Source organism: Scomber japonicus, chromosome 20, assembly GCF_027409825.1.
Source record: "Scomber japonicus isolate fScoJap1 chromosome 20, fScoJap1.pri, whole genome shotgun sequence".
NCBI classification, from domain to species: domain Eukaryota; kingdom Metazoa; phylum Chordata; class Actinopteri; order Scombriformes; family Scombridae; genus Scomber; species Scomber japonicus.
In genome coordinates this window covers 15792099-15807891 of record NC_070597.1, presented here as the reverse complement: position 1 = coordinate 15807891, position 15793 = coordinate 15792099, and the positions used below count along the sequence as shown (strand labels likewise).

At 37.5% G+C, this 15793-nt stretch overlaps 2 protein-coding genes across 3 annotated transcripts; both read right to left on the bottom strand.

Moving 5' to 3' along the window:
• Positions 1–1217: 1217 nt before the first annotated feature.
• Positions 1218–6046, bottom strand: nif3l1 (NIF3 NGG1 interacting factor 3-like 1 (S. cerevisiae)). Of its 2 annotated transcripts, none has more exons than XM_053341314.1 (7): positions 5925–6046; positions 4330–4931; positions 4013–4169; positions 2725–2848; positions 2371–2509; positions 1856–1939; positions 1218–1767 (listed from the first exon to the last, which is right to left on the bottom strand). In XM_053341314.1, exons 2-7 carry the CDS (start codon positions 4919–4921, stop codon positions 1583–1585), a joined length of 1281 nt encoding a protein of 426 aa, XP_053197289.1. In that variant the 5' UTR covers positions 4922–4931; positions 5925–6046; the 3' UTR covers positions 1218–1582. The 2 variants fall into 2 exon arrangements, with proteins under 2 accessions (XP_053197289.1, XP_053197290.1); XM_053341315.1 differs by having other exon boundaries at positions 6005–6032.
• A 3407-nt stretch (positions 6047–9453) lies between these two features.
• On the bottom strand, positions 9454–11362 carry cabp5a (calcium binding protein 5a). Its single transcript, XM_053341345.1, has 7 exons — positions 11245–11362; positions 10867–10916; positions 10463–10493; positions 10166–10309; positions 9862–9971; positions 9616–9763; positions 9454–9482 (listed from the first exon to the last, which is right to left on the bottom strand). Exons 2-7 carry the CDS (start codon positions 10912–10914, stop codon positions 9454–9456), a joined length of 510 nt encoding a protein of 169 aa, XP_053197320.1. The 5' UTR covers positions 10915–10916; positions 11245–11362.
• Positions 11363–15793: the final 4431 nt, after the last annotated feature.

The following is a 15793-nucleotide window of genomic DNA, read 5'->3' as shown; positions in this document are numbered from 1 at the left end:
AGTAATATGTCATTTAGTGGCAAAACTCTCATGTTAGTAACCAGTAATGCTTTTTTAAATAAATGTAGTGGAGTAGAAGTATATAGTATATAATGGAATTACGTAATTGAAGTACAATAACTCTGTTATTAAGCTGTACTTGAATATTAAGTGTGTTTATTTACAGCTCACCACTGGCTGCAATACAGTTTGACATGACTTCAGCTAAAGCAGATCAAAATTGAACAGGAAGCAAATAGGTCAAATAGCATTGTTCTTCCTCACTACTGTCTCTCAAAAACATGCTTTTCAGGAAGTTCATTTACGGCTGTTCTCTACAAGTTCCCAATTCTGCTTTAGCTGCTTAAAGTTGACCTTGTTGGTTACAAAAAAAAATCCTAAATGACTTTAACATAGAAGAACTGATGACGATGATGTGATGGTTTTTGGAGGACTGTAGTAGCTCTTTCACAGTGGATTACTGTTAAATCATATATAGAACTTGTACTACTTGTATTGTCAAACAGGATCAACTGTGTGGCTTTTACTTTGTGGAGATAATTTAAAGGAACAATACTTAAAAAGGAAGACAACTCTCAAACTGACAAAAAAAACCTGACACAGGACCCAAATCTACCTGCTAGTACACATTGTTGCCAATACAAGGGCAGCAGCTGGAATCATTAAAGAGGAGTGACGTATAAATGTTGTTCTAGTTGTTGTTTTCCTTCTCCATCTGTGTATGTGTGTTATTGAGGAGGGGGATAAAAGCCAGCGGGGACTGAGGGGAAGTGGAGGTGTCAACACCATGCCGAGAGTAAGGTCATTACCTTGATGGCGGTAGTGAGGTGTGTTTGACGTCTCTTAATGTTTTTACGAACTGACAGGTGTGTTGTAGGCGCTACAGCCAGCAGACCCTGTAACAGCCAATAATGAGGATTGTTACTTGTTCTGTTTTTTTAACCATTGCTATAGCGGGGGCAGGTACTGACAGTGCATTAAGTATAACCACAGCCCTGCTCTTTGACATGTATGTGCTAAGTGGTTTGATGTCCACCTTTGTTTGCTTACTGAGGTCTAGAGGTCAGTTTACTGAAAACACTTGATTTGCTCTTTGATGAGTTAATTCATTAAGAAATTATAATCTATCATAAAATTAAACTCTAGCTCAGATAAGTGCGGATGTTATCAGTGTTATCCATTAACAAATCCACATTCATTCTGATTACATGCTTTATTTTCAGCACTCTTTGCATGTATGTGCTGATTATATTTTGTCTTACCCAACATGCCTACAGTCCATTTTTTTGATCAAGCGGGACCCAATTTTATTAAGATCTTGCCAGGAATACATGATTAATACAGCCTGTATGAAGGAAGCACTTTTCATCACAGCATGTGAAATAGTTTGATGCTTTCAGACCTTTACATAACAGAGCCTGCATGTAAAATCTGTTTCTTTATGCAATCATGTCACACACATAATTTGAATTACTCCGTAAGACAGACAGACCAACAGTGGTTTCGTAATGTTTTGTAATGTTATTGAAAAATGATCCAATATACTCTGTTCGTAGTTTGTGCTACTGCAGCTCAGAGATGGTTAGACAACCTCCAGAGGGTCTCTGTCAGCCTTTGACACCACCACGTTTACACTGTCTGGAAGACGCACAGCCAGCCTCTCCCTGAAAACAGTCAGAAAACCCCGCTCACTGTTGCTATGGTCACTGAGCAGGACGCTGGTTCCCTTTTCCACAGCGTCCAGGACTTCATGGTGGGACATCTCACCTAAACCACAAATATAACTATTACCTCTGCATGCATAACAAAGTCAAGCAAATCAAATAGTCACAAATGAGCACAGCTACATTTTCACCTGTGATGTAGAGGTCTGCTCTGACTCCATTCAGCACTGAGGCCCCAGATCCAGCACACACTGCCACAGTAGACACAGAGGTATCTGGCAAATATAAAAGTAGTAATTTACTAACACACATACTGACATTTCAGAACCATTTCAACAATAGATGAGTTTTTAAAAAGTCACAGTATGTATTGCTTTTATAGTGGTTTAATTACAGGGTAACTTGAGTGTCACCTTTCATCTCTGCAAGTTTTCATGAAAGAAACTCATGTGTTGTGCACTTGGTATTAAAACTACAAACCATGCATGACACCTAGTGCTTGTGACCCCTTACAATGTTGCAGCATTATCTCTTTGAGAGTTATAGTTGTGTGTTTGGACCATTTTAACAAAAGAGTGTAAAGTATAACGATTTTTAGAGGCCTAAAGCGTTGAAAGTATTCAGTATTTTAAATGAAAAACAAAACTAAACACTTGAACTTGTGCCTGTATAACACCCTGTTGTTTGTGCGTCTGTGAATCTTCACCTTGTGTGTGCCCCACTCCCAGAGCCAAACGGAGGTGACTTAACCCCAAGTGGGACTTCATTTTCTGGACGGCTGTTGCCACAGTAACTGGCTCTCCCAAAACACTGAGACGTCCTGCACCGTGGCCTGGGATAGGGGGCTGTGGGAGGAGACAGTTAGAAAAATGAAACCACTATACATAAAACAGGATTTTATTTCTTGTGTTTCTAAAATAACGTGTAATTATGCACGTATAACTATAAATCGTTTCTAATGAATGACACCAAAAATATATCAATCAAAACAACATCTCATTTATTTTATCACATCAAATGTTTCAGTTAATCTTTTGATAGTGAAGTGTTGATGCTGAACCTTTTCTAACTTCAGGATGCTGAGCGACTGGCTGGAGGCGCTGTGTCGTAACAGAGTCTGGACACTGGGGGTCAGCGCTGAGTCACTGCACGTTAAGCTGACATGGATCCCACTGCTGTCATGTCTGTAACAAGGACAAACCAAATAGCAATCACCAATGCATCAAGGTCATACTCATGTATTTGCAGCTTAGCATGTTCCAAAACATACTAATAGTTACCCTAAATCATTAGATTCTATCCAATTCAGAGTGTTATAAAAGTCAACTTACAGACTTGAAACTTGCTTTAAGAACATGAAACATTTCCAATTTTAAATGTGTTGGCAAAGATATGTTGTCACAGTAGTGCAAAGTAGTAGGTAAAAGGGACTGTTGTGAAAACCTGCATTTCATGAAACTGCATCCAAGATTTGAAATGTGTCAGAAGACAATGAGCAAACTTTGTATTGTGAAAAATGCCAATCTCACAGTGGGTCATTTCTTAATAAAAAGGTGTTGTCAGCTGACACTTTCGCAAACATTAACAAGGACGAGTTTTCACATCAGTCTCACTGCTAACTGCTGCATTACCACACAAAATTATCAAATTATGAAAATGTGAGGAGTTTGCATGTTCTCCCCGTGCTTCCTCCACAGACTGGAAACATACAGGTTAGGTCAATTTGCGACCGTAGGTGTGAATGTGAGTGCAAATGGTTGTTTGTCTGTACTATATGTTATCCCTGTGATGGACTGGTGACCTGTCCAGTGTGTTCCTCCACCCTTTGCCCAATGTCAGCTGGGATTGGCCGCAGCCCCTCCCCCCCACAACCCTCTAGAGCAGGCGTGTCAAATTAATTCCATAAAGGGCCATGTGGCTGCAGGTTTATGTACCAACCAATCAAGAGCACACATGTGCACCAATCAACTGTCTGAAGAATGAGTTCAGCTGATTAAATGAGTCGAGCCTGGTGTGCTCCTGTTTGGTTGGAATGAAAACCTGCAGCTGCGTGGTATGAGTTTGACTTGCCTGCTCTGGAGTATAAGTGGTATAGAACATGAATGAATAAAATAAATAAAAGAAGACAGACTATCACTGTGATTGTCTCTGCAGGTTTACTTCAAGCTCTACTGACATTAATGGAAGCTGGTGTCTGAAAATCAGTCTAGTCTTATTGTATGTTGTCAGTAGGGAGTAGCAGAGTTCACACTTTGTTGTTGAAGGCTGAAATGATGATTAAGCAACATGCTAACTCACACAGAAATCCTTTAAAACATGTTGGTCGTTCATAAAAACATATACACAACCTGCTGGCTGAATGCTGTAGTGTTGTTCCACTGTCACAAGCCTTCAGTTCATCCATAACTTGGTTTAACTGCTCCACACTCCTGACTGTGAACTCCAGTTTGTGACTGTGGGAAGCGCCACTGAGTGCCTGATTCAGCACAGACACCTGACCGCTACCTGAGAGTCAAAGACAGACACCAGAAATGAAAAACAACACTCAGGGGCCAGAGGGAGGACACTTAGTCAGTGGTTTAGTGTCAAATGTAACTTAATTAAATATGCAAGCGGCATACTTTAGGTATATGTGACACATTTTCCATTCAGAGTGACCTCTTACCAAGTCCCCCGACCAGCCAGTCATTAACTCCTCCTTTAACACTATCCCATGAAGTGTGGGGGGAGAAGACCGCCATCCCGGCCTCCACCGCCCGGATGGCCAATCGCTGCTTCCAGTCTTTCTGAACAAGGCGCTTCATTGGCCGAAACAATGGAGGATGATATGAGATGATGAGGTCACAGCTCATGTTCTCCGCTTCCTCCATGACGGCATCTGTAAGGTCGTTGGTTAGCAGGATGGTTTTGACAGGCCGAGATTTGCTTGGCTCGACCAGCAGACCAACGTTGTCCCACGACTCTGCAAGTGACAGAGGAGCCAGCTGCTCCAACACCTGCAGGACTTCCTTTAACTCCATCAGGCTGGGAGAAAGAACAGAACGAGAGAGGAGGCGGGTGGGAGAGAAGTGAACTGTTGGATGTAGAGGAAAGAAGCTGTGACTTTTAGTCTGTGAAGACTGAGTCAGAGGGATGGATGAAACTGTTGAGGTAGAGGAGCGGAGAGAAGTCTGTGAGATGAAGCTCCTCCTGGTACAAACACGTCCGTAGGTTAGAAATAAAAATGTCCAAGAAAGGTTTCTACATCCAGTCAACATCAATGAAGTCCTGTGTGGACAAAAGAAAAAGAAGAGAAGGACAAGTGTACTGAATAATAAATCATCCAGAGGCCATCAGTCTACATGAAATTCCACCTGTGTGTAATTGTTTTAATATTTAAGTCATTTTTCAAGCAAAAACGCTAAACAATTGATGGTTGCAGCCTCTCAAACGGGGGGATTTGCTGCATTTTCTTGTCTGATAATATCAGAAAATTTAATTTATGTGGATTTTAGGTAGTTGGTTCTTCATTAAACAAGGCATTTAATGACATTGCTGGCCATTTTTAATTATTTTCTGATGTTTTATAGATCAGTTAACCTTGTGAGTACTTGCCCATGTCTTTGTTTGTGCTGTTTTAAATTGTCCTCTGTATGTGTCCTATCTGTGTACTGTCTATGTGTAATGTAGACATCCTCTCCTGCTACTGCCGAACAAATCTACCTACGGGTATAAATAAAGACACCTTGACCTTGACCATACAATTTATCAATGGATCAAGAAAATAATCTGAGGATTCATTGATTAACAAAAATTATTAATTAATTAGTTTTGTCCCTAAAAGTTCACAGATTTAAGCTTCTACTGGTTAACATGTATTCACTGTTTTTTCACATATTAAAGACTAGACATTAATACAAATGATTAAATAAATCTGTTATATGTGCAACCTGTTCCTTAAAGGAGGACTGCAGACTAACAATATACCCCCAAAAACTCTTAAACCCAATTCAGACAAAACATTGAAACCAGCTGGTGAAAAAGTTCAGGTGTGTTGTATTACACAAACTGGACACTCTGATACCCTGAGAGAAGTTCTGTACTATACTCTCACACCTAACCTGACTTATCAGAGCTGAAGCACTGACTGCAGACAACACGCAGCTAACAGCAGAGCTAACGTTAGCTGTGGCTAACATTAGCTACACACTAAACCGACATTGCTCGATTTGAAAACACATGATAAACATCATAACAGATGCATGAGTGAACTTATCATACTTTCGCTCGCCTTGCACGTATGAAGGAAACTACATTTCTGAGCACATTTCTCCCGGGTTGACAGAAGGGATTGCACTTACTGGAGAACTTGTAAAATTGTCCCCTTCCGGCTTCCGTTTCTCAAACCCATGCGTTTGATTGGTCAGATGAAATGTCACTAGCTTCAACCAACTTTTAACTAAAAAAGGACTCAGTTAAATTGACACGATTAGATTACCAACCTAATATAAAATAAATGTAAAAAGTATGCCAAAACGAAACTGAACATTAATTATTGCATATATTAAAATAAATATCCGTATGTACGATGATGAGACTGCTCCAGTGGCAAAAGTGAACCAAGATTACTATAGAACCCACCAGGATATTCAATATTTATCCTCCATACCCATTTTATTTTATTTTATTTTATATGAAAGCTGTTCATTTCCAAGATTTTGTTATTTTTACAATATTTTTTGCCAAAAAGCTGCATATTCTGTATCTTACTGGGATCTATCGATATATATGTATGTACTATGTATATGTATTTTTATATGTGTGTGTGTGTGTGTGTGTGTGAGAGAGAGAGAGAGAGAGAGAGAGAGAGAGAGAGAGAGAGAGTGAGGGAGAGTGAGAGAGAGAGAGAGAGAGAGAGAGAGAGAGAGAGAGAGAGAAAGAGAGAGAGTGTGTGTGTGTGTGTGTGTGTGTGTGTGTGTGTGTGTGTGTGTGTGTGTGCATATATACAGTATGTGTGTATGTATATATATATGTATATATATATACACACACATATATAGTGGATATATATTGATATAAATATATACCTCAATACATTTTAATTTTCCATTGCGTTTAGTTGTTATTATGACTGTCTTGTATTTGGCTGTTAGTAACTCACTTAAAATGACCTAAATCCTCATAAATAGATGATTTGTCCTTTCCTTTTTGCTTTTAATCACTTAGATAAACAGTGTGTTATAGTATAAAAAACTCAAGCACAGTGCCAGGATAAAAATCACATGACACAAGTTTTTGTTTTGAGCTCAGTTAAACCAGACAAAACATTGTACAGCTGTTGAACAAAACATTGCTCACATTTAATGTTATGAAACATTTACAGATTAATGTGAACAGGAAAAGACTAGATGACTTTGATAAACTGTATTAACTCCCGCAGGGCAGGTGGTCCAACAGAAGATACCCAGTTTTGTATCCCTCACTTCTCAGAATAAGGATTACTGGGATGTTTGGAATAAACAAATTAAATCTGCACACATATACACAACAAAGGGGGAAAAAAACAGAAATGAGAGTTATCAATGTTGCGGGATGATTGCGAAAAGTGTTAAAACGGCAGCTCTCATTATGAGCAAGCTGCTGGGCCGAGTGGCTACCTCGGAAATGAGTCTGAGAACGACCGACGGAGAGATTATTCTGGATTAATGCAATAAAGGTCGATGCTGGATGTTGGAGGGATCAGGGGAGGATCAGGGCAAAGGCCTGACCGCAAGCATTACATCATCTGATTCTTGCTTTAGCTTCATCAACTTCTCTTTACAACACTCCTCTGTTTAAATGGTACCCCTGCCCACCGAATAACACATACAATATATTACACTGTATAAAAGAGTGGCAATAAAAGCAAAGAAATATCATCCTGTTTAAATGACTCTTTCATCTGTAGTTTTCTGTCTGCCCAGAAAAGAGCAGATATTTACAACATATAAAAACAAAAATGTATCCATTAAACATATTTGCACGGCTATCACCCCTTGCAGCAACAGTTGTACCCAATCTGCGGAGTGCTATTGACAGATGTGCCTTTAGTAATTAGGTCTGTGTGTTCAGAGAGACACCGGGTTCACTTTTATTAATTGGTACTATAAGCCCTTGTGCCCCATCTGTCCGTCCACTTGAAGTTCTGCCCAGTTTGTCATGCAACAACATCTGTCTGGCTGATGTGCCTTGACTGTTAGGATGAAACCGCATCCCCTTCCACATCCTTAAATTCCCTCAAACAAACAGGTATTTAACCCTGGTTGTTTACTGCCTCAGGATCAACTCTTTGCAGAGATGAATCACAAGACAAATATCAGGGTGAAAATGACCCAAATTTGTTTCTTAAATGTTGTGTTGACTAATAAAACTTGCACATGTGGCTATTCAATATGTGGAGATAACTACCAAGACTGTGATTTATTTTTATTCTTTATTGGCCCATCATTTTTTATAAACTGCTAATTTCCTTAAAGTCGTCCCTGCATTTCACATCTGTCTCTAAATTCCCATGAACTCTCTATATAAAGCAGATTTCTGGGACAAGCACATCTTTTTACCCCCCTTGTTTTTACTCTTAATACATAGAAATCTGTTAAGCAGGAGTTGTGATGTCAGAATTTTGACATGATGTTTTATCAAATCAGTGGCCTGTCCATTTTTGGTCACGCAATCTGTTTATGCTGATGTAACCTTCACTAGCCAAGGCAGAGAAGTTACTCAACCCTCGACATTTATACCCATGGTGCAGCTAAATGCTTTTGGTTTCCAAATCCCTTCTTTGGAAAATTAAATGCATAGATCACTGCATTGATGTATTATACAACAAGTTGTGTATTACTGTGCAATTTGGCTTAATAGGGAAGTCATGCTGAAAATGTATTACACATTTTAAAAGAGAAAGACATTTTACTCAGATTAGTTTTCCTCTTGAAGCAGACAGACCTTCGGGTTGAATTAAAATGTGCAGACTTTGTATCATGAGTCAATTGTTTAGTCGCTTCACTTTCCGTCAAATTTGCAAAGTTATAAAGGGACCTATTAGTCTTTGGTCTTACATCTCATATGTGACAAAGCCAAAAGTCTAATTCATGCTGACCAGTAGCTGAATGATAAAACAGTGTCCTTGGCTTCTTCTCAGGTGTCACACAGGGCATCTGACATCTATCAAAACAAACTCTTGTGCCAATGTTTACACATTTGTATGTTTTTTATTTTGCTCTGTGCCAAAGAAAGGCAGTTACCAGGATTTAACATGTTTCATCATGAATGACGTGATCCAGTGAATAACATATTACAGCAAATCCAGGCTAAATACTTTATATGCACTGTACAGCAGTAGCAGCTTCACCATTATGCCTCTTAACTTTACTTGCAATTTTGCATGAATGATAGGAGGAATACATGTTTTCAATTAGCGATTCACACATTTCAAAAACAAAACAGTCCAAAATTACTTTCTGTATATACATTACATATGTATCATCAAACACAACAATATAATTCCAGTTGTTTACAAAGTATAAGATTTTGGATTCGGAATATAAGATTTATAATCTTTGCATAGCTGTAACATTCTCTCTAAGAACAACTTGATATTGCTTTCATTTTCTAAGCAGCATTTTCTTTATTTTTTTAAGATATTATGTGTATATATTGAATATGTACAAGCAATTAAAAGAGCTTTATGAGGAGGACACTATTAAAGTTATTGCATGTCTGTAAAGGTGTCTCAAAGGTGCTTTCTCCAACGACCTCTTCTTATCGATCGTCATTGATGGGACATCATTCTGACAAACTCTGCAGAGGAGAAAAAGAGTTGAATCAGTGTGAGATTCATGAACAACATCAGTATAATCATAGTTGTTTTAAACTTAATGAATAAGCAATACATAAACTCTAGAAATCACTGCAGCTGTGAAACAGTTAGTACCTTCGAAGTCTACTGTGCCATCACCGTTGTCATCTGCTTCTTTCACGATGGCATCTATCTCTCTCCGGCTCATGTGCTCTCCCATTAACTTGGTCATGGCTGAACGCAGCTCTTCTGTGGTGATTTCTCCATCTCCGTCCACGTCGAACTGACCAGGCAAAGAATAATCAGTGAGTTGTTTATCTGACATTGTTGCTGCTTAAATGTCTTTAAAAAGATCCTAGTTTCTAGATGTTTGAGTCTCACCTCTTTAAAGGCATCTTTGAGCTCCTTCACGCCAATCATCCCGGCAGTTTCTGCCAGAAGCTTCGGGGCCATCAGTTCCACAAAGTCCTCAAAGTCCACTCTGCCACCAACTGGAAGGAAAATAAGAAGAAAAGACACAGAAAGTGAGAAAAATCCATCACTCTTTGTTGGTGTTGATACTGTATCATCTGAAATTGAATATCTATGTGGTTTCAAGGATTCATTCATTGTGTTCTGTGTTAGAATAGAACAATTTTTTATATAGTTTGTTTCTTTCTATATATTTTGTTAAGGGAGGACTCACGGTTCATGTTGATGTTTTGGCTCAGCTCAATCAGCTCCATCTCAGTGGGCATGTAACCCATTGTCCTCATCAGGTTCCCCAGATCCTTACAGCTGATCAGCCCATCCTTGTCTTTGTCAAATTCATTGAACGCTTCACGTAGCTCTGCAGAGATGTGCAGCAAATCACACAGTCAGATGTGGCAAGGTGCAAAATATAAAGACTCAGATGTATGAAACATTGGTGCTGAATGGACAAGTGAGTGTGTAAAATGTAGAAGGTGTAGGATTGTGCAAGTCGATAGAGAATTGAACTTACCCTCAATCTCATCATCTGCCAGTTCTCGTGACTGCAGAGAAAAATCAATTGTCAGCTCCAGTGTAATATAAAAAAATCATCATTCATTATGCCCTCAAAATGCCATCATAAACATGAAAAACATGTGATACATATATAATCATAATATTAAAAATGATCATATTTTTAGATAATATCTTTTAATTATCAGTTAAGAATACGCCTGCACTAAATCACATTAAAGCAAAAAAGATTGGCTTTCAATAGTAAACTGGGGATTTCTCTACAGTCCATCATTCTCTGTCATGTATCTCATTTTATTCTGCTACCTGCAGGGTTATAATCCAATCAACCTTCCATATATGTTTGCAAACATCAACACAAACCCATCAAAAACTGGAAAAGGTTATCAAAGTTGTACTTACAATGTTTTTCCCTCCACGCAAGAAAATGCAGGCTGCTCCAAGACTCATTTCTGTAAGAGGAAATACTGATATTAAGAACTCATCATCTTTATTGTTTCAGGCACATGATACAGAGCTGGGTAAAACAGATTGAGGCATCTGTGTTCCCTCTGAGGGGTTTAACACCAGTGTCCAGTGTTCCAGTGCAGCAGAGTTAGAAATACAAACTAGTTTAATTACATTAAACAACTGTAAATCAAAAACTTTTTCTTTTCTGCACTAATTTAAACTCATCAATGATCTGCAAAAATACAGAACATGTCATAAACATCATTTTCTTTTGTGAATCATCTCAATTGAGAATGAATTGTAAAAACACAATAGAGTTTTTTCTCTCACCTTCTTCTGGTTATTTCTGATGATCAGCCAAACGCATTACCTCTGTAGTAGAGATTTGACAGCTGACCCGTGAAGTGCAAAAAAAACAACCTTCTTCTTTATATTTACTTAATCTTCTCCTCTGTGTGAGTTTTGTCCCTCCTCAGTCAGGCCAGCCCTATCACTCAGTGTGCAGTGATCCTGTGTGCCCAGCCGGTCGGGATGCTCAGGGGTTGTATGAGGGGAGGAGTGGCTGCATCCAGGGTTGAGTGCTTTTGGGGAGGAGTCAGCGATGCAGCTGGAGGACAGCAGGGCGAGTGTTGACATCATATTGTAAGTTATACTGCCATCTGAACCTGACAGAGGAAATAGGATGCCATAAGTTTACAGGCTGTCAGGCAGAATTGCCTGTTTTCAGTTTTTTTTTTTGTTTACTGTGAATTTTTTTCTTGTCTTATTTATTGCAGAAAGCCCATAACACTCTTATTATAGTAGTCTATAAAAGCACTAAACCTCGTCATCCATGAATCTGTCATTTGTTTGACAATTAATTAACTGTTTAGTGTACTGACATATCAGAAAATAGAAAAAAATCAACAAGATTTAGTCAAATTTCTGAATCTTCTGGGTCAGAAACCCACAGAAATGTGTTAACAAAAAAAAAAAAAGTGGCAACATTTTTCCATTTCAGGGAACTGAAACCTTTTGCTTGGCAGATTATTTAAATAACTAATTATCAAAATAGATGGCAGGTATATTTCTGTCACTCAGTTCTTTGTTTAAGCACCAAAAAACATAACATGTTGCAGAATTGTTATTTATCAATTTTTACACCAAAATCAATTGTGTGCTGCATTTCATCTTGTCATCTATAGTTTTTGATTTCAAACATCTAAAATGTCTTTTCCAGTCTTTTCTCACTTTCTGTATCACCTGGACAACTACTTTATAAATGCAAAAATGCCCCACATAAAATATTGTTTTACTTTCACATTTCCTTCACTTCAGAAGTTAATTTTTAAAATGTGACCCTACAAAAGTGTCCTTATTGATATTAAAGGCATGACAATAAAACATATTTTATATGTATTAAAGAGTCACAGGCCGATTACAGCTAATATCCCAGTGTGTGATAATCTGCATGAGTATTGGTTACATTTGTCTGAAAAAAAAGGATTATAGCTTCCATGAAATCACCTGATGACAACATCCGGGATTATGTCTCGGGTGGGTCAATCTATACACTGTAGGTCCTGCAATAGGGATGTAAATGTGAAGTCTGAATTAACTGGCTGAACTCAAACACTTAAGCACTCGGGTCATGATAGTATGATGATTGTCGTCTGCCCTGAACTTTTCCCCTCTGCCTGTTATGTAAATTCATCAAAAATCTGTTTGCATAAGAAGCATAATCCGCTAGGCTAGGCAATGTCAACTTGTAACAATTTTATTATCCTTTTTTCCCTCCCATTTGTAAAAGGATAAAATTCTATTTCTTCTATTTTTTTTTCCTATTTTTATCTTTTCTTCAACAAGTTCAACATTAACCGAGGATGATGCAGAAAGGTGCAGAGGAAACATGCTGAGCCGTCTTTTCGTTGTAGCATCATTGTTATGTGTGTGTGGCGCATCAGCTAAAAGTGCACACCATAGAGATTACACTGAGTAGATTATAAGAGCAAAGGCCGGGCCAAACAAGACATATGTGCAATTGTGATGCCATGTATGTATGTGTGCCACCAAATCAACCTGACATAAAGGCATTAAACAACTTCAAAAAGCCATTTACATTACAGGCATATGGCATAATAAGAACAGTAGGGTTGCAATTTATTTTCATTATGGATTATTCTGCAGATTAGTTTTTGTTCTGGGCTATAAAATGTCAAAAATAGTTTTTCCATTTTCCATAAAAACATCCCATAGGCCAAGATGATGTTTTTTAATGTCTTTTTTTGTCCAACCAACAGTCCATAATCCAAATATCTTCCATTTACAAAGCTGCATTTACAACAGCAAATCCTCGCATTAAACAAGCTGCAACCAGAAAACAGTTGCTGTTATTTTAGGTTTGTTATTATTTTCGGAGGCATCATGAAATAGTTAACATAGCCTTTTTATTTCTGAGCAAGGATTACATGATAATCTGCCATCCCAAACATCATTAAAACAGATGGGTGCCTGCCTGGTATGAGATGTTTGAGTTTGTATTTGTTAAGATATTTTCCATTACTTCCACTACATATGACCATCGTATCAAACATGATCCCAAACTACCCAACACAATATAGATCAGTTAAATTGCTCACATGTGGCTGATATTGTCCTTGAGTATTTCTATTCAAGTCAAATAGTTAAGTGAAAATGACATACAATGAAAGAAAGCATGGATAGCTATAGTGATAAACTGCTTGCTGTCAAATTGTACTCTGCTAAAAATGTGGCATTAACTTTTTGTTTTCATTTAAGACTGAGTTTAAAGAGCCCCTCCATCCTTTAAGATGTATATCAAACAGTCTACTTTGAATAATAATTTGTGTCTAATATGTTTCTTCCACAAAAGTGTAGTTAATCATGTTGAAATAATCAGAATGATGCATATATTTTCTTCCTAATTAAAAATCACATAAAATATGAATATGCACATATATTCATCTCAAAGTTTAACTGCTGGACACAACATGTCTCCTACATCACTGTGAAATGTATTCTCAGTGTTTGTGCACTGGAAGCTTCAAGTTTCCACATCATACCCGTCTAAATAGGATATTGGACCAGTATTGTCTTTCAAACTATTTGTGATGTTACAAATCATGCTCTTAGGCCCACCCATAAAAAATTGAATTAGTATTTATATAGTATATTGTAGTATTTTGTTTTATTTTATCACTTTCACCCTTACAGTAGCACTTTTTTTCCACTGCTGGGTCAATTTGCATTTCTCCCAATAAAGATACATCTCATCTTATCTTACCTTATCTTATCTTAGATTAATGTGAAAACAGCCTTTTAGTGTCAGACTGTGCACATACATCATCTGCACAGTGAAGCTCAAACATCCAACTGTAGGAACAATAAGAAAAACATATTCACAATATATTAACATGGTACACTTGTACTCTTTATAAGAGAGGACAAGCTGGACATAGTATATTTTTGTGTGGCATTTGCTTGGAAATAGTCTACTCAGATTAATATGATTGACCCATTTGTGTTCTTATTCTTAGAATCACATGCTCAGCTCATAGTTTCCACTCTCTACATTGCATCTACATTGTTAATTAGTCGTGGGATTTATTAGTCTTAAAACAATTTTAATCTGCTGTTTCAGTGACAAAGTGTTTTTACTTTTGGGAATGTGTTTGGTCTGTTCTTCTGAAGTCTGGCCTTACTGATCTGTTTTCCAGTGTTTTCTAGTTTATGTGGCACTGTTCCACTGAACGAGGCGGTGAAGATGCTCCAGCTGGACGTTGGCCCTAGCAGGCTAGTCTGCAGAGATTTGGCAGCCACTGTCAAACTCTGCACATACTTCATTCTGCACAGTGAACCTCAAACATTTAACTGTGGGAATAATAAACTGAACACATTTTTAGTGCAGGGGGACTTTTTTTTTCTCTCCACTTCATTGAGTACATGAATGAACATGAGGTGCATTCTTAGGAACAAAATGGGGGAGGTTCACAAATAACACACAAGAAATATAGAGAAAATTCAATAAAAGATTATATAAATAATAAAGAATAAAAATCATGATGAAATACAATAAATATAACAGCAGAAAAAAGTTAAATGAAATAGACGAAACAAAACTTTGTTTTTTTTTTTACATCCTTCTTATTAGATTTATTTCTGTAAGTACTGCACATATTCTTTATGAAAAACTGAGAAGAGTTTTTTTTATTGGAAAATTACACTCATGAAAAAATATGAAATAACTTATCTGAAATAATTATAAAGTTGATGAGGTATGATTATTTCTCTTTCTTTCTGTTGTTACTTTTTTCCCTATTTCTTTATTTATAGAAACCGTCACTTACAACATAGAATCTAATAAAGATACAGGCATGACGTCACTTTCAATTGATACATTCAACATGCCCGACATAGTGTAAAAGTAATAGTTCCTAATATTTTGTCAACTCTGTTAACATAGACAAGGGTGGCAAAATATTAGAAACACAATATAATACACCCTAGTACACCACCACCACGCACGACCTCAATAATAAACATAAAGCATAATTATCACCTTTCTGACAATGTCAACCAAAGCTGAAAATGTATAAGCTTCATGAAAGCACAATTTATGGCAGAGCTGTTGTATTGGACTGCATAAGATCACGGGTGTCAAACACATATATCTATGCAAAGTGTGAAAATTGCAAAAACCTTATTCAAATTTTCCAACAAAATTTGCCTTGGTCAGACACATTTTATCAGTAGACCTATCTCGTACTAGGGTAACCCCAAATCTACAAACCTGGCTGCAAAAATGTGTGCATGTTTGGGTCTTTTTAAGTAATGAGCATCAATGAAACAAAACTGTGGTCCATACTGACACATAATATTG